This window comes from Trachurus japonicus, chromosome 5 (genome assembly GCF_045865225.1).
Source record: "Trachurus japonicus isolate A0001 chromosome 5, Traja_1.0".
NCBI classification, from domain to species: Eukaryota; Metazoa; Chordata; class Actinopteri; order Carangiformes; family Carangidae; genus Trachurus; species Trachurus japonicus.
Window position 1 is genome coordinate 33943086 of NC_140911.1, and position 24728 is coordinate 33967813.

At 41.5% G+C, this 24728-nt stretch overlaps 1 protein-coding gene across 2 annotated transcripts in view; it reads right to left on the bottom strand.

Annotated features, from left to right (window-relative positions):
• Positions 1–799: 799 nt before the first annotated feature.
• Positions 800–24728, bottom strand: part of ppp1r16b (protein phosphatase 1, regulatory subunit 16B) — a 100136-nt gene continuing 76207 nt past the window's right edge. Inside the window, exons 4-11 of one of the 2 annotated variants that reach the window (XM_085777655.1) lie at positions 22582–22727; positions 20314–20417; positions 13748–13872; positions 5572–5697; positions 5393–5468; positions 4140–4269; positions 3759–3906; positions 800–2972 (exon numbers count right to left, since the gene is read on the bottom strand). In XM_085777655.1, the coding sequence (XP_085633781.1) occupies positions 2496–2972; positions 3759–3906; positions 4140–4269; positions 5393–5468; positions 5572–5697; positions 13748–13872; positions 20314–20417; positions 22582–22727 (1332 nt within the window). In that variant the 3' untranslated portion in view covers positions 800–2495. The remainder of the gene's footprint in view (positions 2973–3758; positions 3907–4139; positions 4270–5392; positions 5469–5571; positions 5698–13747; positions 13873–20313; positions 20418–22581; positions 22728–24728) is intronic. The other variant, XM_085777656.1, reaches the window with a different exon arrangement.

The following is a 24728-nucleotide window of genomic DNA, read 5'->3' on the forward strand; positions in this document are numbered from 1 at the left end:
AATGTGAAAGGGGCGACTCAAAGTATCTGGAATCTGTCAGGTGGCAGGCCAATGCGTGTGAGGAAAATGAATAAAAAGGAAATGTGAATATTTGCTTTGCAAGTGGATTTACAGTGTGCGCCCCTAAATTTTCTGCTTGTGCTCCTGAAATAAGTTAGGGGCCACACTGCTCCTAATAAAAAACTGAGTCCAGACTCGGAGCCCTGCATTACTCTGCCTCCTCTGTGTTTGACCAATGATGTGGATCATGAGCTGTCCTGTCCTTTTTATGTGTCCAATCTGTCCTTGTGTGCCTTACCCGTGGTTTGGCACTGGTAACACACTTTGTGTACTCTTTGTATACATTTATGATGGCCTGTTTTGATTACACATCTATCCCCTTGAGGCTGGAAAGACTTCAACAATCATCCACTAAACTTGTCCTCCACTGTCCTGCGGTCTGTTTGGTGTTGCTGAGCTCCTTCTCTTTTAAGAATGTACCAAATAGTTGATCTGGCTGCTCTTTGTTCTGCTCTCTCAGACTAATGATTGTCTCCTTTACTTGCATCGAAAGCCCTTTGGACCACATACTGCGAGTTCCCATGAACAGCTACCAAGTGCTGATTCAAAGCTTGGAATCAAATCCAGACCTTTTTTAATCTGCCTGATCTGTCATGAGATAATGAGGGAACAGGCCATGAAGCCATCTATCAACTGTCAACGCACTTTTGAGCCTCTGAAAATAAAGGGACCACGGATCCTTTTGTTAAACCTATTGAATTAAAGCTAAAAGTCTGAAAGGCAATAACATCTTGCTGGCTTCGCTTCAAACCTTTATGGTTATGTATGTACATAGGCAAAATTATGCAAACTGTGTCGCTATCCAAATATGTATAGACTCAACTGTATATTTTGTGTTTGTCAAACCGGTGCATTAAAGGGCATCTGACATAATACGGTGGACTTGCTGCTACATACCAAATCCAAGTCTGGATTAATGTTAAAAACAAAAGAAACAAAATAAAACAGAGGCAAGCATTGAGTCCATGTGTAACCTCAGAAAACTCATACTATACTTACAGTAATTCATTACATAACATTTACAGTTTCTGTTAATAAGACAAATACAGTGACTGGGAGAAGATAAAGCCACACAATGGCCACCAGGAAAAAAAAAAAAAAACGACAAAAAAAACAAATAACACTGTTATTTGTAGTGACACAAATGTGAGTCCACCCCAGAGGGACGGCCCCATTTGTGTTCTGAAAACCATGTACACTGAGCACACATTAACCCTTAATTCACTGTATCTGTTTGATTTTTTTCCATGTCAGAAGGTGCTTTGCTGGAAGATTCTCCAGCTCATCTCATATTGCATTCACACTCTTCACACATCATCCAAATAATAAATACACTCAACTTAAGGAACCATAATGTTTTTTTTTTTTTGTTTGTTTGTCTTTTTTTACACATTACATTAATATCATAAATAAAGAAACGTACAGGAATTACCAACCATGTTTGTTTAAATCATCTGTACGCGTGAGAACAAAGTGGATTATGCATAAAACAGTTAAGACCTGTCAGTTTAGGTTTGACATGGGAGTACGGTGAGGAAGTACAAGGTGACAGAATATAGTGACAGTTTCAAAACACAAGTGCAGTACTATACTCTTCTCTGTTATCTATGGTAGGAGAAGTACACTTCACTTCCTGAAGTACACTTCCTGTTAATATTTTAACACTGTTTTATGGCATTCCTTCCCTTTACTTACACAGGCAGCATTTCAACACGAAAGGAGCGGAGACTTCAGAAGAGACGCCTCAGATCTCTTCTTGCTACGGTTAGCTTTTTCTGATATGTTGTAATACAACACGATGTAACACGATACATCTGGGCCACACGGGGATGGCCTTCTGAAAAATCACGAGAATATGGCGCAAAAAGCACAACATTGTGGTTTTGACGAAGGAAATGTTTTAATTACAAGACCACCATCTGTTTTGTAGGCTTTTTTAAAAAAGAAACATCTTTTCCATCTTCGTCTCAGTGGGCAGATCATTGCAGTACCTTCAGATCCTGTCCGCTCTCCTTACTCATCAACACTTTTGACTAATTCCAGGCGAAAAGCTTGAAAAAACACTGCCCACCCCTCTGCGCTCTCCTTCTATCTGTTTGGCATGTCTTGTTAAGAGACTCCATGTATGAAAAGGAATTTTCCTCCAGTGACATCTGGAGGAAAAACGGTGGCGCTGCTCAGTTTCTTCTACACTTCAAACTTGCCTCCGTTTGTTTTTTGAGGGGGGGTTTCTTCAATTTTCTTCAACAGGAGTCACATGACGGGGAGGTGTGAGGAAAAGTTTCTAGACCTTCAGGCCACTCGTCTTCTCTGGAAGAAGTTTCTAAGAAGTGGAGGAACAGGACGTTAAAAGACAGGAGCTCTCCCTCCCTCCCTCCTACGGCACATTCCTCGGTTCCCTTCTCTTTGTGCAAACAGTCGCCGTCACCGCGACGCTACGACACACAGCAGCAGGTCCGCGTCTTCGGATGCTCGTCCTCCATTGGCTGTTTCAGTTTGAGCAGGGGCGGGTCGCCGCTGGCCGGTGTGTAGTAAACTGCGCTGCCATTGGAGGAGACCAGCGGCATGCGCGGGTCCTCCGAGTTGGTTTTGGCATCGGTGAAGGAGTCTGTGGAGCCGTTGCCTAGGTGACCGTTAAACAAGGGGTGATTCAACAGTTTGGCGGCGGCCCTCTGTTTCTTCAGCTCCGACAGAGTCTGAGCGCGCTCTCTGGGCCAGGCGTCGTCCTGGGCCGGCTGGGCGGTCACCACCCCGCCGTTGTCCGACGGTAGCGTGCTGCCGTTGGAGGGCGGCTGCGGCTGCGGCGGCACGGACGTCGTCGTGGAGATGAGGCCGTTCTGTTTGCTGCCGTCTTTGAGGATGGTGGGCAGCTTGGGCTTGTCTGGCAGCTCCACAGCCACGACTGGTTTGACCTGCAGGGGCATCAATAAGAGAGATGCTTCAACAACCAGTGTAAGGCTTCTCTGGTAGATAATAAAATACACAAAGGCCTGAATCAGATGTCTGTGCTCTGCTGCTCCGGCTTTCAAGCTAAAAAAAAAAAAAGAAAAGAAAGATGTGATGCTAATTTAGCTGCTAAAAGTCTCTCCTCATAAACTAATGTTCAGTTAAAGCAGAAGTAAGCGATCCGGTTGTTTTGGCTAACTTCTTGTCAGCCGATGGAGTTAGCAGTCCCCGCCCTCGTCCCTACGTCACCACATTCACGCGCATCCCTTGGCTGCACACACAGAGAGGACCGCCCCTTTATGCCGTTCTCTCTCCTCATTGGATAAAGGTTGTAGGATACAAGGAAAGTTTTCTCCTCCTCCTTCTCCTTACAGCAGAGCAGAGTGACTGACCAAACACTCTATATAAGTGATTGCTGTCGGAAGATATAACTATTTAAGACTTATATTAACACAAATACTCTGCTTACTTCTGCTTTAATCCCAGGATTAATTTGTGACAAAAAGCACAAATGTCCCAGAAAATCTGAAGATTATGTGTCTGAACCTGCTGTACTCAGTCTGTTGGAGCTACACGGTGTCAACAGTGGAGACTGCATAGTATGAGCTTTTTTTTTTTCTAGCAGCACTAACTTTCCCTCTACAAATACTATGTTGTATTGCAGTTTTCCTCCACAATCAGACACACACAACAGAGGAAAACTATAAGGCATTGGTTCAGTAAGAATGAAACATGATAATCAGAAGACTGACATTAACCACTTGGATATTCTCCTGATCCGACTCCTTCTCCTTGTCGTCCTCCTCCTCTCTCCCTCCCCTCCACACGATGGCCTCCGTCTCGTACTCTTTGCGACAAAGGTTGTGTCTGTCTGACAGGCTGGCTCGCCGCACCACTTTCCTGTGGACGCAGGTGGATAAAGCAAATGAGAAAAGAATCACAACAGCAAATATGAAGGAAGTCTTTTCTTTTCCAAACAGTATAACACCTCCTTTCTAAATGATTGTCTCTCACTTTAAACCCTTTAGTGTCAGTGTTTTTTTTTTTGTCACACATCACAGGAGGCTGATGACTCCTCTGTCTGTAAACACAGGATGTAGCTGCTTACAGCACCAGCAGGTGTCAGCACTCACCCACGACTGCCGGCGCTGGATGTTCGCCTACAGAGCGAGGTCTTGTGTTTGAGCTGTGACTTCATGATGATGTCGTGTTTGTGTTTCAGGTCCAGCAGGATGGCTCTGAACTCCTCATCCTCACACAGATCTTCAAGGGACAAGGATGAAGAACAGGGAATGTCAGCTCCTTTGCGTGCTTGTTGATCTTTTATATGAATGACCAATAATAATTAGTCTTATATTACCTGTTCGCACATTTATTTTTTAATATCTCATAATTAGCCAATAATGTAAACTTGATAACACCAATACAAGAGTGTTTGTTTCCCTTTAAAGGAGTCATCACCTGTTTTTTTAACGTATCCAATCCCCCTTGAATTGCTTTGAAAACTTATTAATATTTGTTTTTAATTTAATCAAACATAGAGCTTGTTCTGACACTTTTTCATACGGCAACTTTCTCTTGTGAGAGTAAGTGCGAGGTTTTGACTGGTCCAGATGTTCACTGTATTAATATGTAATGAGGCACGCATTGATTGGACGCAGGAAGGACAGAGCCGGAATGGTGGCTGGTCCAGTAGGCTACATGCAGGAATTGCTGTATTGGAAACCGCATACTATGCTGCTCTCCTGCCGTGTACCGTAACCATGTTATAAAACTTAATAAAATAAAACGAAATTTAATCGGTTCATTGTAAAACATGTATTTATAGATGCAAATGTGGTGATTTCTGTACGTAGGCTACAGCGCCCCGAACTTCTGAACAGCCGTCATTTGGATAAACTAACCGCACATTGGGGATCTAAACCCTTACTTTCTCGCATGAAAAAATATTAAAACTTAATAAAGTGAGGAAATAACAGCGCTACAGTGGGAAATAAAACAACAAGTAATGGCGGCGCCGCGGAAGTCGGGGTGGTGGAAGAGAGGTGGGTTTATGAAAGCAGGCTCCTGTGGTGACGTCAACACAGGAGCAGAGTCAAAATCTGGTCATTTACGGTGTGCAGCCTCACGAGTTACTCTGTCTTAAACAAAGAACTCATACGAAAAAACTCAGCCACTTTCAAACTCCAGATTTTCAGGCAAGTTTCCAACACCAATATACATGTTTTAACAAGGAAAAATGCAATTTCCGGGTGATGACTCCTTTTAAAGATTAAATCAGTTTTATGTTCAAACTAATTCTTGAGGTAAAACTTGACCTCAACAAGTTGAAAGGAAGACCCTGTCAAGATGAGACATTTGACTTCGTGTTGTGTTACAAACATACCGATGGGAGTCTCGTCCAGGAAGGTCTTGGCATTGAGACTGGCTCCGTGAGACACCAGCAGCTCTGCCACATGCATCTGAAAGGCGCAACAAACAGTGGGCCAAATGTAATAATTGTTTCTGAAGCCCTTTGTGCTCGTGCGCTTATCTGTTTCCTGCTTCCTGTTGTGTTTACCTTACCTGACCCCAGCACGCTGCAGCATGAAGAGGCTGCCATCCATCTGAGTCTCTCAGGTCCATGCGAGCTCCCCCTTCCAGAAGCAACTCTGCGGCCTGCACGTAGCCGTTGGCTGCTGTGATGTGGAGCTGCAGGGGCAGAGCAGGCACAGCCATCACATTTACTCTCTGTGCAAAGGTACAGTGTGGCGGTTTCACATGATGACTTCTATTTAGATGCCTAGGAGACGACGTACTGCACCAGATACATGCAGTTGCATCCAAGTTTGTCGCCGTGCTCCGTCAGTCACTAATACTTTGTCAAATTGAGTCCACAACCTGCTGCTGCTAAACTGAAGGTCAGAAACCCACTTTTATCAAAACCAATTATAACAGGAGCTTTTTTTCTTTTTCTAAATTCTATCTATACTATCAGGTTGCTAAACCTGGTCTTAACCTCATTAAGCTCAGAAAGCCAAACACAGATCAAATCCACAGCTCTTTACTTTAAATTCCACAGGCAGCAGCAGGAGTTCAATAAGAACCCAGCTGTCATCTTATACACGTCTAGAATACATCAATTTGACGGATGGTGCCGAGCGTCAACATGTTTCACATGTTTAATTAAGAGCTGCACAAGCTGAAGCAAAATATGTGTATATACTGCATCTTAACAGCCTCGAAGATACTTCTCTCCCTCCCCCCAACTTCAATTATACAACATTAAACAGATGTAATGAAAGCAATTAAAATAAGAAATAAGTAAACACATTTATAATATTTCTGTTCATGTTTGATATAAATTTGATGCATGGGTCTACTTAAAATAAAGTAGATTCTCCCCCACCCCCACACTCACACACACACACAGAATATGAAGGCAGAGCTGGTTGTTGCTTCATCCGGGTCAGTGATGAAGTCTGACGATTTGCCACGCAGGGCCTGGTTGCTGTGTCAGTACCCTTAGACCTCACTCAGGCTCCGACTGAGTGAGGATGCATAAGTTCTTGATCTGAACATAACCGGCCTAAAATAACAAGCAGGTCAGAAAGATTTCCATCCGAGCAGAAGAGCCAGTTTGAGCGACCGGTGGTAATCTCTCCATGTGAACATGAGGCCTTCTGTATTATTGTCAGCTGTGTTACACGTGGGACTGTTACTGAACAGAGGGAGAAAAGCACACAATGAGATCCAACACTATTGATCCTCATGTGGAAATGAGGATGGAGGAGAACCAGTGGAGCCCTGTGCACTGCAGGGGTTCACACACACACACACACACACACATTGAAACGCTGATGCCTTTTTATAAAACATATTTTGTAATCACTCACTGACATAAATGACCTTTCAGACCTCACCAATTTCTAAACCCTGGCTACGGCCCTGGTTGAATGTTATATTTTTTATTTGTATTATTTTGCATGGATGTCTGCTTATAACAGAACAAAATATTTACATTTATGTTTGGATATGATACAGTTTGTTTAAATTATCCCCAATTTCCAGTCAATTCCCATAAATTCCCCATAATTCCCATGTAAAGTTTCCAATTTAGAATATTTCCAAAATTCCCCAGCTTAACTTCCCATGGAAAGTTTCTGGATATTTACTGAATTTATTTGATTAAATTTACTTAAAGTTTCTGGAAATTTACTCCCTTTGCAACCCTAGACATAAATGTAGAGGTAAGTTTGTATGATAAACTCGACATAGCCGCTCCTTTTGTTAGAAGACAGGTGCATTGGTTACAGTTTATTCATAAATCTATTCACTCTAATTCCTTTACATCTTAACCTCTTACCGTTCCTATAAATTCTGTAATATTCGCATATCCAAGGCGTACCCAAAGTAAATTGAATGCTGTTCTTGAACTGTTTGGAGAATATGGATGGGCTTGGTCTCTTGTGAAAGTTATCACTCTCTCTTTTTCCCCAAACTGAAAGAATCACTGTAGTGCTACTACCATTGAGTAGTTGGAACACACTGAAGTAGAATGTTTTTATTCTCGCCTGAATTTTTTTTTTTGCAATCAGATGCCTGCAGATGAGTGTAGCTGGGAATCTTAAACAGTTCTTGACATCCTTTTCCACCAGTTATCATCTCAGACATTCAACACAGCTTTTTGTTTTTGTTCCAGCCGTGGCAAAGTCCATCGCTAAGAAAACCTTCATGTTACAGCTCCCTCTGCCTGGAGTAATTTACCTGCAAATATCCCATCCATATCCTCTTTCATTTATTTCATTTGACTGTACTTGTCAGATATAACACCCCCACAACACTGTTACAGCTTCTAATCTAACTGTCTTTGTCCATAATTCTGTTTGTTTGTTTCTGATTCGTTGACACTAGCATTAAAGCAGAAGTAAGCGGAATGTTTGTGTTAATATAAGTCTTAAATAGTTCTATCTTCCGACAGCAATCACTTATATAGAGTGTTTGGTCTGAAACACGGGTCTGTCAGTCACTCTGCTCTGCTGTAAGCCGAGGAGAAAACTTTCCTTGTATCCTACAACCTTTATCCAATGAGGAGAGAGAACGGCATAAAGGGGCGGTCCTCTCTGTGTGTGCAGCCAAAGGATGCGCGTGAATGTGGTGACGTAGGGACGAGGGCGGGGACTGCTAACTCCATCGGCTGACAAAAAGTTAGCCAAAACGACCGGATCGCTTACTTCTGCTTTAACATTAGTACTTTACTTTACTTTGTTTTATCTGATTGATTTGTCCATTTGTCCATTGTCTTGTCTATTTGTGACTCTTCCCCTCGAAAAATGAGTTAATAATGGATAATTTCAACAAGTAGTGAGAGAGCAACAGGAAAAGAGAAAGAAAGACCGAAGGGGAAAAAGAATAAACAAATGAAAAATAATTACTGGTGTCATTGTTTAACCAACCACAGTAGACATTTTGGAGTGGAGCCGGTGCTACAGGTGAGGGCTGAGCTCAGGTTTCACAGCACGTTGAAGGTTGGTAGGGTTCATCAGCTCCTGCAGGGCTCAGCTGTGTGTCGCTTTTATGCTTTTTTTTTGGTTGCTGCCGAATATGACTGAGACCCGCTGCTACAGTACAGGCCACCAGCTCCAGGAATAGACTTTTATCTAACAGGATTTGTTGTTTTTCTTTTGTTTGTTTTCCAAAAGCAAACACCTCGACAATTTCAGGGCTGTGTGATATTTGACCCAACACGGCCCCTTTAGCAGAATCAAAGCCTCCTCTCCGACTTACAGTACTTTTTCGAGGGGGAACTCCGACGATTTCACGCCTCAATCTGTTTACGGGTCTCGGTGAAAACAAGCGAATCACTGAGCTGTCAGTGGTGCGGTTGAGTTGCATCGTGGGAAATGTGAGCATGAGTCTACAGCGGCTCGTTCATGACCAAAGCAGGGCCTGTGAAGACGTCTGAGCCCCGACCCAGGACCTGAGTCTCTATTGTAATTATTACTATTAGACTGTTGTTCTTTTCCAGAGTGGCTGCTTGTGAACCGATGGTTTTAGCAGATCCGTATCACACTGCAGCCAGTGTTTACATTCTCTCTCTGTTCAGGTCAAGCACATTTGGGATAAAGTCTAATTATCCTCCACTTTATTTAAGTTGGGTCTGACTGCACTCCCTGGATCACGTCCCTCTTTCTTTTTTTTCCCGGAAAATTAATTTACAGGTCAGTCAGGTTCAGGTTGGTTTTCCACACACGTTTCAGAGGATCTCTACCGGCAGGCTGTACTTTGTTGAGTTAACATTACTAACATCAGGATGATAACTTCAGAAAAGGGGGCACTGAACAAAGAGGTTTTGCTCAAATGGACCTAAGAAGAGGATACAACATGTTTATTCACCTCAATGTTACTATAGGAAAAGTCAGGGGATCACCAAAGTTGCTGTTTTTGTTTTTTTTGTCTGGTGCTACATCACAAACTTCATTATCTCTCAGGGTTCCTACACATTTGAAATTTCCAAATTCCATACTTTTTCCAGACACTAATTTCCAGACTTCTCGGTAAAAAAAAATCAAATTATTTGTGATATTTGAGTAAATAGATGTGCATAATATTTAAAAACGCATGCAATTTATCATTTGTTTTCATTATTCTGAATGTGTATGCCATTATGTAACCAAATAATCTCCAGGAGATCGTATAGGTACCATAGCGCATACAAAATAATGAACCCAAATAACTTCAGATGAGACCAAACCCAGATAAATATATTTCTGTACAATAGTTTCCATTTTCCATACATTTCCAGACCTGGAAATGTATAAAATCAAATTCCATACTTTTCATACTTGCATAGGAAACCTGACTCTGCAGCCTCTCACTCCTCCTCAAACAATACAACTGGCAGCTTCTCTAGCATGTATTACAGTATGTAGCCCCCCTCTTGCTCAAAGCATGCTGGGATATCCTCTCTCTTTCTACACCAGTGTGAAGACATGCAGGTGAGGTGCTGTGGAAAGTTTTCCTTTTGGACACTGCTGAGTTCATTGTGGTTCCTGCATCTTTTCCAATATACAGTGGTGTTGGTGCAGGAGCCAGCTGTGGTGAATAAATCTTCTGTTTTCCTACAAATAATCTATCCTTTTTTTCAACCTTTTCATCATCTATGATTGTATTTAAAATATCTTTTATAATGGCTTCTATCCTATTGGGCTTTCAGTGTTTTATGCTGCGCTCCCTGTTTAAATTTTAATGCATTACATAAAGCTCTTTGAAATGCTTGAACAAGCTTACTGTTAAAGCTTATTATTAAAAGCCTTGCCAAAAAATGTTTATTAAATTGAAATGAATGCAAGAACTGGGACAACAGCATTACAGTAGGTTTCTACCATCATTGTTGCTGTTTTGTTTTTCTTTCTACTTTACCCTGACATCATTTCATCATTTGACGGTGCTTTGTTTATTTTCAAGTGAGAGCTGAAGGTCGCCTCCACTTTTCCTCTTGTTTGGTGTTTTTTCATCTGTTAAAATAAACTAAACTTTCACTTCACATGAATAAACCGTTTTTTTTTGTTCTCCTCATGTTTTATCAGCCAATGCAGATTCTAATCATTGTTCAGAATAAGGACACAAATGTATTCCAGTGGAAAACAAAAGATTAACTTTACATAACTTCCTACCAGTTCCAGGTCTCTTCCTCTCGTCTTTGGCAGCGTTTTTAATAAGGCATGCTCTAGTTTGCTTCATCATGCTCGAATGAAGATTAACAGGACACATAAAGCAGGGGGACAAGCAGCTCAATCAGACAATCTGTGGTAAGACTTTAAAGCTTAACAGGGTTATTTTGGGCTACTACCATGTAATGTCCCCTGGCTATTTTCATCCAGTGATCTGTCACTGTGTTTCCCCAGCGTTGTTAAATCCCTGATACATAATAAAGACTTCATTAAGCCATCTGACATTAGACGCTGGGCTCAGGAAATTATACGCTTACGATTTTTTTGCTGCACCAGTGATCTGCACATCTTAAGAAAACAAACTTGGTGACCACCTCCACATCAATAAACAACTTACACACAGAGGAATGTGGCTGTGAATAAACCGTTAGTCTTAGTCTTGTTTTCATATGTAGGCACATCTCTGTCCTGCCTGATGCATCGACACAACATGTAAAAATGAAAAGATGAAAGCAATTAGCTCAGCATTAATATTTAATAGCCTGGGTGATGGAAAGGTTTCAACAGTCCTTATTCTTCTTCTTATTGTTGCACTTCAAACAGTGCAACAATAAGAACTGAGAGGTTTTTATTTAGGTTACCCATAAACAGCCTGCTCTACCAAAAATCAAAGAGGTAACTGAGTTTGATGGACTTAGGTGCATCTTCACAGTCAGTGCTCAATGCACCCTAAATGTTGTTCTACATAGTACTACAGTGAGTCTATAAAACATAACTGACAGATAATTGTTTGGTTTTTGGCCAAGTAAGAGGAAGAAAACAGGGCCAAGGCTGTGGCTATTTCCTGGAGACACTATGCAACAGTGTAGACAGTTAGTTTTTTCTGCCTCGGTAGAAAGTGCTGTTAAATGATGACTTAAAGTTATACAGACGGCTGAGTCATGCAGAAAATGAACAGCTGTGTATCCCAACTTTTCGTGGACACAACATATGGTTCATGTCAAACTACAAGAACATTTCCATCAACTGTTTTTTTCTGTCTTACCTGTAAACCTGCAGAGGTGTGTGTAACATTGTGCAGATGAAGTATCCCCAGTTTATATAATTTGTAAATGTATGAATTTATGAAAGGATTTCATCTTTTGTATGAAAATTGAGGAGTTACTTCTTTCACACTTTGGTTTTTCTGTACTAGTGAGCTGTTAGAGAGATTGTATTTCATCTCAGATATCTTTGAGCAAATCAGTCACCAGTAATAAAACTATTCATTTGGGCTGATTTCTGTATTCCTAGGTGAAATTTAACTTCTATGAATCATGGTCACTTCACATAGTGTATTGTTTCCTTTTTCCCTATTGCAAACATATTTATCATTCTAATCTATTGACACAGCATGTTGAAATCAAGACTGCAGGTGACTTGGTGCTTATGAACAGATCAGTTTTCTATCTGCAGAGCATTAAAAAATCATATAGCTGATTTGCCTCGAAGAAGATTATAATGAGCTTCTAAACGCCTGATTAGCCTTTGCAGGTACTGTAGCCTCATGAGCCAGTGTTGCAGAGCACCTCATCTTTAAAAAGGTGAATCTATAATAAAGATGGCCCTCTGGATATTTGCACACCATTTCCTTTTGTTTACTGTGAAGCCTGATTATCTTTTACACGTGTCTGTGCAGCAATTTCCCAGATGTTGCACCTGTAACAGCTTATAGTGTTTTTTTGTGGCTTCATCTTATGGTTTGGAAGCAGCTATGAGGAAGCCACAGACTTGTTTCTAGACTGTTGAGTAACATTTCATCATCACTGTACATCAGACTTCTTGACAAGGCATAAAGGGTTCATTAAATAGTGTCTCTAGAACAGCAAACAATATTTGGATCATATTCACCCTTCTCACATCCCAGCAGTTGTGATTTTAAGGGGTAAAACCTAAAAATTATGATTCATTACAAAATATTGAGAGACTCAAATGCAGATATCAGAAGGCCTAGTTTTTCTTTTGTTACGTCACACCCTGTTCCCCATCAGCCAGACTCTATGGTGTTTTAAGAGACTGCCAGGGAAGGCAATATCATTCAATACAGTCTCTCTTTGAAGCACAGGTATGAATGTGTAAAGAATGGATAAAAAAGAAGCATGAGATAGAAGTTTAATTCTTTCTCAGCTCACCACCTTGACTGCGTGTCTGTGGGTTAAAAAGAAATTTAGAGCTTTCGCCGACCTTTTGAATACCACATAAATGACATTTAAGATGGTCAGAAATCTTCCCTCAAGTTTCAGCCAGTCCAGTATGAATGAAAATACCTCATTGCAAGTTCAAGTCCTGCATTAAAATTCATCCTAGTGGATAAGTACATACTGTAAGCATTAACAGCAAAATGTACTTCAAGCAATAGTTCAACATTTTGGCAAACTGGCCCATTGCCATAATCCCTATTGTTTTAGTAGTAGGTTGTAACCTTTAATTGTCGGTGCAAGCTATTTTTAGAACGGCAGAGCCGCGAGCTGCTCAGAGCTACGCTACGGAGAGGCTAATGAGATTTCTTGGTTTCCCTCATCAAATACACAATCTAACAACTCCAAAACGCTCTCGTGGACAAGTTATGACCTTCACATTCACCACGCTATGAGATAATAATGGAACGTTACGAGACTGCTTGCCAAAACCTGCCTCCGATGGCAACGCGCATCAGCAGTTTTGCATGAATTTACCTCGAAAACAACTCTGTCTCGTAACATTCAGTTATTATCTCATAGCGTGGTGAATGTGCAGGTCACAATTTGTCCACAGGGGGTTTTGGAGTTGTTGGATTGTGTATTTGATGAGTTTGATGAGGGAAACCAAGAAATTCCATGAGCCTCCGTAGCGTAGCTTTGAGCAGCTCGCGGCTCTGCTTCGCCGTTCTAAAAATAGCTTGCACCGACAATTAAAGGTAACAAACCTGCTCCTAAAACTATAGGGATTATGGCAATGGGTCAGTTTGCCACAATGTTAAATGTTTAAATCCCTTTAAAGAATAATTCTAGTTCAGCCCTTAAGACTGGAAGCTACAGCTACAAAACACACACACAAAATCAATCTCGTACCAGTGTTGCTCCCTGAGAGTCCTGCTGGTTGACCTCCTCTCCCTGCCTCAGCAGCTCCTGAATATCTCCCAGCATCTTCCTCTCTGTCGACGCTCTTGTCTCATTGATCATCTCCTGGGTGATGCCTGTCAATCACACATGTAGGAATAAGAGGGTTAATCATAAGGGAGACAATTTATTTTCACGGCAGCTTTAATGTACGACCACTGACTGCTGGCGGGAACAGTTTATGAGCCGAGGCACATGGAGGGACATTACACCTCAAAAGAGAGAACGCTTCATCTTCTGGATTTAAAAGCAATGGTTCAGGTTGACCTGAGGGTGTGTGAGGTTATTATGCATAGTCAGTTTTAGATACCAAGAACAATCCGTCTAAATGTATATTTCATGAAGAATATTTTCAATTTAAGGGAAAATACATTTTACATAAACAGATATTGGATTACAGTCAAACCTGGGTTAAAAACTGGATGTTTTCATGAGACAGCAGCATATACTGTATGAGCAACTTATAACATTTATGAACAAAAAATAATAATATAAAATTGATGCTCAGGGTTTTGAGAAATTAAATTCCAGATGTTCATTTTCTGGAACAGAGCTGCTTCCAATCTGGATTTGAAACTTTTGAAATAAATAAAAAGATCTTCTCTTTGTGGCCACCAGTAGGTTCCTACCATGTGGGCCTCCCCCCTGACTTTTGGCAAAGTTTTGTGCTGTTTGGCCTGGGGCGAGGCTCAGGTGATTGTGGCTGTCACAACCACTCTAAATTCTTCCGTTAATCCATCACCCCGCTGCCAGGTAGGACTCAAGACCGTGACCGTCACACTTCGGGGAAAAACTTATCCTTCCACAGCTCAGCAGCAACGCACTGTCCAGGAAATTTAAACTAGTGTCCTACTATGAGAGTTTAAAACAAAAGAAAGAAAGAAAGAAAGAAATGAACTAGGCCTATTAGGTCTAAAAGCTACAATAAATTTAAGTGCCTTGATGCGATTACATTCCTTCCTCAGAAAAAGAAACAAACTATTATGACTTATTTGTCAGCAGGAAAAGGTTAATGAGCCTTAAATGATAGCAGCTGGAAATAAAAAGCTCAAAGCTGGAAAAGTCACACAGGTTGGTGATTTGGTGTTTTTGTTATTTGGGGGATTTTGTGGAGCATGGAGGATAATCCCCTGAGAGTGGCCCTTTGCTTTCACATAAAATAAAAAGTCAAAGCAGGCAGGCATCACCTGAAAGTGAATATTCTATTGTCAGTATTTACGCTTTACGACCTAGTATATTATGACACTGACTTATAAACTGAGCCGGAGGCGCGAGTGAAGCTTAAAGCAAATCTATCCACCCATCGACTCCAACCTGTCATTTTAAAGTCAAATACCTGCTTCACAGTCCTCGCACAGCAACATGATTGTGATGGAGGTGCTGAAAAATAGTGAGGAAGCAAAGTGGTATTTCTCTTGATTCACAATCAAAATCACAGCCGGAGGGTGTTTGAAGGCGCAGGAATCGACACGACCACAGCCTCCTTTTGTCGACGTAAATGAAATGCAGCCTTGCAGCAATGATTTTTTTTCCTTCTGTTGTCTCTTCCTGCAGGAATCAGTCTCACTGGTATTGGTGTCACACGTTGTGTTTGCCTTGTTTCTGGCACATTTTGCAGAGATGCCCAACAGATTGACAAGGATTTAAAAATGTTAAGACAGCGACAAAATCTAATTCTAATTGTTGCAATGTAAAAAATGTGGTAAACAGATAAACTGCCCATATGCTGTCACGTAAATAATGAGGCATGCAGCTGATTGTGGGGTGGGCCGGGGAACAAAGATGGGTCTGTAAACTCAGAACTACCAGCTGATTCCTCACAATCTGTCACCACCAGTGTCTCACACTGGATGTCTGCAGCTGCAGTTTGTTTTTCTGAGCTAAACCTCCAGTATGGGTTTGTCTGCAATGCCAAAATCTTTAACACTGACTCACTGACAGATTTGTGATGACCAGTAAAGTCTGACCTATCATAGCCTGCGCTTATCCCATTTTTTTTTTTTTTTACCACAGATTGTATTCCAGGAAAAGCCAAACACAGTGTCAGTGAGCAGTAGATCTAAACTGAACTACACCCAATTGTGATATCATTCACTGATGCGGTGATTGCTTTTCCTAGTTGTCTTTCAGTCTATAAAATGTCCGGCAAATGAGAAAGATGTACGCCGCTTTCCTGCAAATCACAAATCAAACAGGGCTGAGGTCTGTGTACAAAAATCTTATCGTAAATCGTATTTTTGTGCTTTATTGAGCAAGTTTGAATTTGTTTTTAAACTGATCGGTCACGCAGAAGATCAGCGGACGGATAAATGAGATACTGTTGCTTCTGTTGCTGAATGAAACCTTTAGCATAATCCTGCAGAAACCCTATTTCCCACCCCTCCGTCCGTCAGCGTTTGAATTTGATTCAGGACACAAAATGTCGTCAGCTGTGTCTCCTGTGCAGCCAATGGATGTACGACTTTGTCTACATTGACGACTCTCTTTCACCTGTTCGGTTCCAGGTAGAGACACTCTCCTCTTATCACTGCGGCTCATCACGGATGAACCAGGCTCTACAGGGGAGGATCAGGGAGGGGTCGGATCAGTCGATGGCTGCTACATATCAACTGCTGTGAAAGTCTGTGTGTGTGTGTGTGAGAGAGAGGGAGAGAGAGAGAGGGGTAGGGAGAGCCCATGTGCCCATCCCTGTGGTGTCTGGAGAGAGGTTTTATCCAGCAGTACAGTGCAGAGAACATTATGGGAGCAATTAGCAGCGCCGCTCTCTTTGATCGGGTTAATAATCATTCTTCTCACCTAGTGTAGCGATATCTGTATTCTGCGGCTGGAGAAATCCTTTTGTAAGCTGAGAACCTTATTTTCCAGCTTCTGTTTTCTCTCTCTGAGCCCACCCTCCCTCTCTCCCTCCCTCCCCTCTCACTCTCTCTTCAATATTTGTCTCACATTCAGGATCCCGCCCACACAATGGCTGTCATGTGTCCTATTTGCACTGTTAAAACTATCAAAATCATCAACCCTGCGCTTGTTTACAATGCGCTACTTATCATAACAGGGATTTCCTGACCTTTAATTATCCGGGGGGGGATATGACTGAGCTCTGGTGTTGTTGCTCTCCAGCACCGTGCTGCCTCCACACGGCTTTCTGCTGTTTACCGTAGAGCGGCTCCACTCAGGCATTTTGGGCTTTAGTGTAATATTGAAGGTCACCTTCACCAAAGGAAAATTCCAGCACTTTTCAACCCCCTGTTGTTTGCTGCAACCTCTCCAGTATGTGCACATGCTAAACCTACAGCAACCCCACAGCCTCACACACAGGCACTTGAGTATTGTACATGAGGATATTTTCCACTATCTGTGCTTCACTTGAGTATTATTGTTGGTGAACTTGTGACTTTTATTCCAGCATTTCACTTTAAAAGACAAATGTACTCCACTACAAGTGTGACAGAGTGCTGCGAGAAAAACCAATCCGTCAACGCTGAATCATCAGTCATGTTTGAACGGCTCAGTTTGAACCTGACAGTGGCCCAATGATGACGACCACTGACCAGATAGAGACCAGGCACAAGATGATTGGACTTAATGCGTCAAGTTTAATTGAAGACTCCCTTTGTTTTAAATGTTACAGAAATTAGCTGCTAAACTTTAGCGAGCAAATGAGTTACTTAAAGGGATAGTTCAACATTTTTGGCAAATTGGCCCACTGCCATAAATCCCTATAGTTTTAGGAGTACTGTAGGAGGTAAATTCACTGCTAACCCGCTGATGCGCGTTCCTGTCGGGGGCAGTTTTTCGGCAAGCAGTCTCTGCATTTGCCTCAAAAACAACTCTGTCTCGTAATGTTCTGTTATTGTCTCATAGCGTGGTGAATGTGCAGGTCACAACTTGTCCACAAGAGCGTTTTGGAGTTGTTGGATTGTGTATTTGATTATCTTGATGAGGGAAACCAAGAAATCCCATTAGCCTCCGTAGCGTAGCTCTGAGCAGCTCACAGCTCTGCTCCGCCGTTCTAAAAATAGCTTGCAACGACAAATAAAGATAACGAACCTACTTCTAAAACTATAGGGATTATAGCAATGGACCAATTAAACTAACTATCCCTTTAATGTTGTGTTGTGTTTCTATAGCCTCATCTACAGTTGTTGTTTTTTATCATATACTTCAAGCTGTTTGTTCTACAGCTTTTTCAGTAAGTCAGTTCATTAAGTTGTTCCACAGTCATTAGATTATTTAACAGTGCAACAATGTACTGTAATATTTTTTAAAACCAATTTTAAAATTGTCTGAACAACTTTCACTCACTTTAGTCATATGTGACCAGGAGGATCTGCACTTTGACTCGGGTAATGCAGCTGTATACCTCGTCCCCCGTGAAGAGAAGCAGCTAATCTGTCAACGGGACTGTGAACATACGTCTGTGTAATTGATTGGAAGGTTTAAGGAGGCTTGTCCGCCCTGATGTAGCAGCTACTGTCCATCGACGAAAGCCGCAAAGAGCCTAAGTGGGCTGTTTGTGCAAATCCATAATCCATACGAGTGCTGACACTGTATGTTTGAAACCGCAGGTACTGAGCGGCGATTGTTAAAGCGCAGCAAGGCGGTCAATAGAAAAATCCCAAAGCCTACTCGCCCTCTTTGTTTGAATCCTGCCTCACAAATAAACAGGCAAATAATGTGAACCCACCATGTGCCTCCAACGCCAGAGGTGATAACCAACAGTGATGTGGGCCGCCCAAACAAATCATAAACAACACAGGCAAAGCACACAGTTTGGCTCCTACATACAGTATGATGTAGTTGTTTTTGCTGAGATCAGTGTTATTCCCTTTGTAAAACAATGAACTGTGGTTTCTTTTTTCTTTTTTCTTCTGAAAGCATGTTTTGATCTTTTTCAACCAACTCTGCCAGGAAGAGAATAGGTAACAATTCATGTTCCTATAAACCAACCGCATTTCAGCTGCCGTTCATACGAGGAGACTTCCTCTAAAACTCGCCTGCAACCACAGATTTAGCTGGCTGGGCGCCAACCACGCTCGCACACTCCCATTTCTGTACATGTAACTGTTGACTGGATAATAAAAACAAAACAAGAGCTTACGTTAAGAAGGCTGAGTGTAAATAACATCACCGCCGCTCTCTTTGTGTGTCAGTGTTTGATTGTATCGCACAGAACACAAATGTAAACACGTCGGAGAGACAGCGCCAGCTTCCTCCTCCTTCATCATCACTCATGCGCATCTATGCGTGTGCCAGCGCTGATCTCCTTGAACTGGAGTCGCACAGACAAAGTGAGCAGACTGCGGCTGTTTACAGTGACACAGCAGGAGAGATAGGCTACAGTATTGTAATCTGCATCCAGAGCACTGTGAATATCTCAGAGCTCCCCGAGGTGTCAATCCTAAAACTGTGCGGGACGCTAAAGTGATTTCGGAGGTCGTGACCTCGCCGCCATCCTCCTCAGCAATCTGTTCCTCTGCCAAATGCTTCAAACACTCTGATACGCCGCTGCATAGGTTAAGTAAACTTTATGTTGGATATTTCAAGAGAGGACAATGCATATGAGACAAAGACAACTGTCTAATATAATTGTGGGACATTTAACTTTAGATAAACCTCTGTCCTGAACAGACTTGTGTGTCACCAGTGTACAAGGAACCCTACTCCTACACTGCAATACATTGATATATCTTTAATACAGCTCATGTTAAAGGAATAGTTCACCAAAAAAAAAAAAAAAAAAAATATATATATATATATATATATATATATATATATATATATATATATATATATATATATATATTACAAGGATTTTGTTGGACTATGAACCCCCCCCCCCTCCCGAGTATTCATCAGCATGAGGGTGAGTCAATAATGACTGAATTTCATTTTTTGGTGAACTATTCCTTTAAGGATGCTGATGTTATACTCCAGACATGAGGCTTTGGTGCTGCAACGAGAAACACTGAAAAGTTGACTGGAGACTGTGTTTTCAACCAGTCTGTGGAGCCATCATTAGCGCAATTAGGTGGCTAGGTAAATCTGCTAGCAACAGTTATTTCAGCCACTTAGATGAGACAGCTGCTTTTGGCCGCCACTGCACCGAAATCAAGGGCTCATTGTTCCGTCAAATTAGTGAGAATCTGAAATGGTAATTCTGGCATTGTTCGTAACCTGCTCATGTGCCAGAGTGAAAAGCCTGGACAAGTTGTACTGGATCTGTAGAACAGCAGTCTGACTCTCAGCTCCACACAAAAAAACATCTTGTACAAGAACTGCGAGGGTTTTAGTTAGAAAGCCTGAGACAGGTTGGACTGAAATGAGATGATAATTACAGAAGGTAGACTCTGTACTGCACTTGGACGTAACATTGTACCGTTTGCTAAGTCTCTCTGTGGAGCCTGCGAGACCGATCAGTTCCCAAACTCGTCAAAGGAAACACAAACGCATCCTGATCCGACAGATTCTCAGTGTCTGTGGATCTGCCATCTCTTTAAAACATTCATGTACTCATGTACCTCTGTTGGCCATGGCTGTCTCAATGATGTCCAGTGTTGGGTCGTCTTCACACAGATCGTAGGGCATATTCCCGTCAGAGTTGACCGCCAGCAGATCTGCACCGCTGTGGGAGACAAGCACGTGAATACACATCTGGAATATTAATCACACAATAACTGGAGGAGGCTGGACAGAAACATCACAATAAGTATCTAATTGATGGAGTTTCTTGAAATTCTTTCATCCCAGAACACGTTGACATGCATTATTCACAGGCTGTCACATAGCGCTACGTGTAGTTTCCAGTTACTGCATAGAGGTTCTAATGCATGTCTATTCTGTATGCCTACAATATGTGGTACTAACTCTATAAATAAAATGGATGCAAGCAAATGAATTTACCTATTATTATTATTATTATTATTATTATTATTATTATTATTATTATTATTATTATTATTATCATTATTATACTCATTTTAAATGCGCAATTTCAGAAAACCTTGATCAGTGTTTGAAAAATTTGAAATGCATGTATAACTCATGATTAATAACAACTCATTTTGTTCATTATGTAAATCATTCCATCTCCTGGGGCCTGAATCACATCCTGATGATATGATCATACCATGTTACAGCTTTGTCAGTTCTTAATCTAAACTAATGATTCTGTGGCAGAGATTTGAATGGTGGATGACTGAACTTGTCTGATGTAACACATGCCAATGACAGGAAAGTCACGAGACAGACCAGGGCTAGCTGGTTAGCATGCTAAACTTCAGTAGAAGAGAAGCTGTGACAGAGACTAAAGGGAAGACACTACAGGTGAATAGGGTAAAAAAAAATTAAATAACAGATATCACCATGAAACTTCCCAAGTTTATCACTGACATTAAGACAAATATTTTTTTGATTACAAGTTTTGTCAAATTTTATGTTTAAATATATAAATGAGGCAATATCTAATGAAATATGTGTTATGTTGCATACATTTCCAGAACCGAAATCTGAAAAATGGATAAAGCTACTTTTAAAATTCTTATTTTATTTTGTTGACATATTAGAGTCAGAGGTTTTTACAGAGGAGATTTTGGATATATCTTTTTATCACTCTGTAAATGAGAAAATAGTGTCACCAGCCCCCAAAAATCTATTTTTGCCATGTTTTTAGGAATAAAATGTTGTATAAATCAGGCTTTGAATGATATATCAACAATCCCCTCTGTAAAAACCTTCAGAACATAGACAGGAATAAAACCGGAAGGTTTGGTGTTTCTAAGTGCTGCTGAAGTGGAGATTTCAGGTTCAGAGTCTGAGGAAAAACTCATTTTGAGAAAACGGCCTTTACTTGTACTGTAAAACTTCATTGTTCAGGAGAGAGAGAGCTTTACAATGAAACCTGATATGACATGGGTCAGACAACAGGCACAGCACAGTATGTCACAGTAGCATGTTAACTTTTGGCAAATTTAGGAGAAATCTACTGATGAAAGAGACAAAATGAAGTAAATTAACCTCCTTAATGTGGTTTTCTACCATTTCTTTTGACTTTTCTGAAAGAATACATGCCAAGGAAGAAAAATAGGCCAAAATCTCAGAATTGATCAGTGCATGTAGTGTCTCGCCTAAAGTTAACATTAGTGTTGTTTTCCCCTGGAGGCTCTCGTCATCACATCATCACACACTGCACACCGACATCAGACAAACATGGAGGATTATTGTGATAATCTTTGACCACAGGGGGAAAAACGGCAAACTAGGCCATTTCTTCATCGTGGCTTCAAACCCATTTTTCAATCTGTGACTTTGTAACAAAAAAAAAAAAAAAGTATGCATGTTTTCTCATGCTACTGCTGTTAGTGTGGGCTTGGCATTTCCTCTGCTGCTGGGAGCACTGCCATCAATCTCTGCTTCTCCAGGTTGCATCCTCTGTTGTTTTCGTACTGGAGAAAAACCTCATTTCTCTTGCCCAGTACTCAATTAAAAAATAATTCATAGGTTCCTGCAAATTGCCTGCCGAGGCCCAGTGGGGACAGTGGCCGCATTTATACCTGAATATCTGAGAGTACGGCCATCCCTGTTGACTTGAGACTGGGTAAATGTGCACTGTGTTTTCCTCAGGAGATTGTTTGTAAATGATGCCCATCTCTGAATACTGATCAACTTTGATTTGGTTGCTATCCCTTATTGAATATGTGGCCTGACATTTCCCCTAATGAACCTACTCTTGTATTTCATAAAAACAAATGAAACTCCTCTGACATTCACCGAGCGGCTCTTCTACTTACTGTGCGATGAGGATCTTGACCAGGCCTGCGTGGCCACAGGTGGCAGCAGCGTGCAGCGGCGTCCACAGCTCATTGTCCTGAGCGTTAACACTGGCTCCTCGGTCCAGCAGGATCTTCACCATCTCCTCGTAGTTATCTATACAACACTGTATATAGACAGAGGAGAGAAGACAGGAGAGAGAAGGGATGTATTTAATTTTTGATACTGTAATACTCTCCGGTGTGAAATCTTAAAACCCTGGAGCGGACAGGGAGGAAATAGAGTAAGGAGAGATAAATGAAATGTAGAGAGGAGGACAGAAATAAGTAAGGAGGAAGAAGAGGAGAATGGAGCACAAGGCAAAGGTCAGATGTTGTAACCACTTTGTGTTTATCTGTTTTTAACTGCAATAATGCCTTAACTCTGTGATACACTGAGATTCACAATTTCCCCTTGTTTGACTATGCAAGTCCAGTCACTTTTCTGCTGTTTGTCTAACCCTCCTCCCGGCCATGTGCATTTGTTTTCAACAAAGCCAGCAAGAAAGCAATCGATGGAGCGGTGGATAACATTATACATCATATACAATGTTACGATGTGTATTTGTGCAGTCTTATCAGTCATAAACAAGAGACTACGGGTTACGGGGCGCATTTGTGTTACGGTGCGGCAGAGACAAGAGCCGAGTCGGTGGCTCTGATCTTTCAAGGTTGATTTTCAGCCAGGAGACGCTACGTGGAAGGCAGAGAGCCTCCACTCTCCCTGTAACAAGTTACAAGTCATTTATTAAACCATCACAATTACTCCGAGTCCGAAGCTGTTTAATTAAGGTAAAAATGTAGCATAGTTTCAGAAAAAAAACCCTGCACAGTTCCTCTTTAAAGAAAAATTTAAAGTCTAGCGGAAAATGAGCTTTTAGTCCGATGTAGCATTTCATTCACAGAGTGAATCTTCAGCTGTGCTGCACGGATGCTGTATGCCTCAGCACCTTCATCACTGCAAGAAAAAAATGAAGATAGACTCATTTGTCACCAGCAGCCCAGACGAACGAGGAGTCCATAAAGAAGTCAAGCCCTATCTCTAGCAAAGTCCTTTAACAGAGAACCGCAGAGTGCAAATCTGAGAGCACATTAAGCCAATTTGGAAACAGTCAGTCTGACATCCCAGCCATTGTGTGGGTTGTTCTCTGGATCCCAGACAAAACTGGAAACGCAGCCATAACTCACACCCATCTGCAGAGACGGAGACAAAGACACACAGGGACAGAAAGTATTTTCCTTGTTAAACTGGGTGTGATTATAGGGTGGTGGAGAGGAAGGAGACTTTTCCATGAAACCATTCTCCAGTCAAAAGGCTGTCAGAAACAGCAGTTTTCTCCATCACAGCCAACTGATGTGAGCATGACACATGCACAGCAAAGACAAAGAAGACCAAGAAGACAAAAGGAATACTATATTTGTAATCTAGAGAGAGAGAGGAGAGAGAAGAGAGACAGGGAGAAAGAGACAGCAAGAAGCAGACACGGGGTTAAAGAACAGGATTACTTTGTCACAGTAGGAAGGTCAGAAATAATCAGAAAGGATTCAGAGCCAAAGCCTTGTGAGAGGGGCATCTCTGGAAGCATGTTATTATTTTTGCTGATGAAGTCTTTGGGTTGAATCTGGTTCATGACATCTGTCCCATCAACCCCCCCCCCCCCTTCCCCCCATAACTCCAGGGTAGGATATTTTTTTAAGATACTTTTTTTGTTAATGTTTTTTTGTTTCCTGAACCAGCCATGTGCTCTCACCAAAGAGCACCTTCACTTTTTGTGAGAAGCCACTGGAGCGGTGTCACGTCTCTCTGCTCCCTGCTTTGAAATGAAAATGAGACATCTGTCATGATGAAATGCAAAATCTCTCCTGACAAAGTGACTGCTGTTATTCCCATTACGAAGCCTCAAAGTACTTTACCAAAGATTTAAACAACAAGAAAAACAAACAACTATGGCGGGAAATTGGGGCAAAACAGAGAACAAAGAGCCAAACGCATACAGTCATTTAAAAAAAAAAAAAAACAGTACATCTGTGCTGTTAAGGGCTTTGGAAAGCAGCGGCCTATCCCAGAATGCAATGTGACTGAAGCACGGACTGTGTGGACCCAGATAAGTCGCCTACTAGTCTATCCC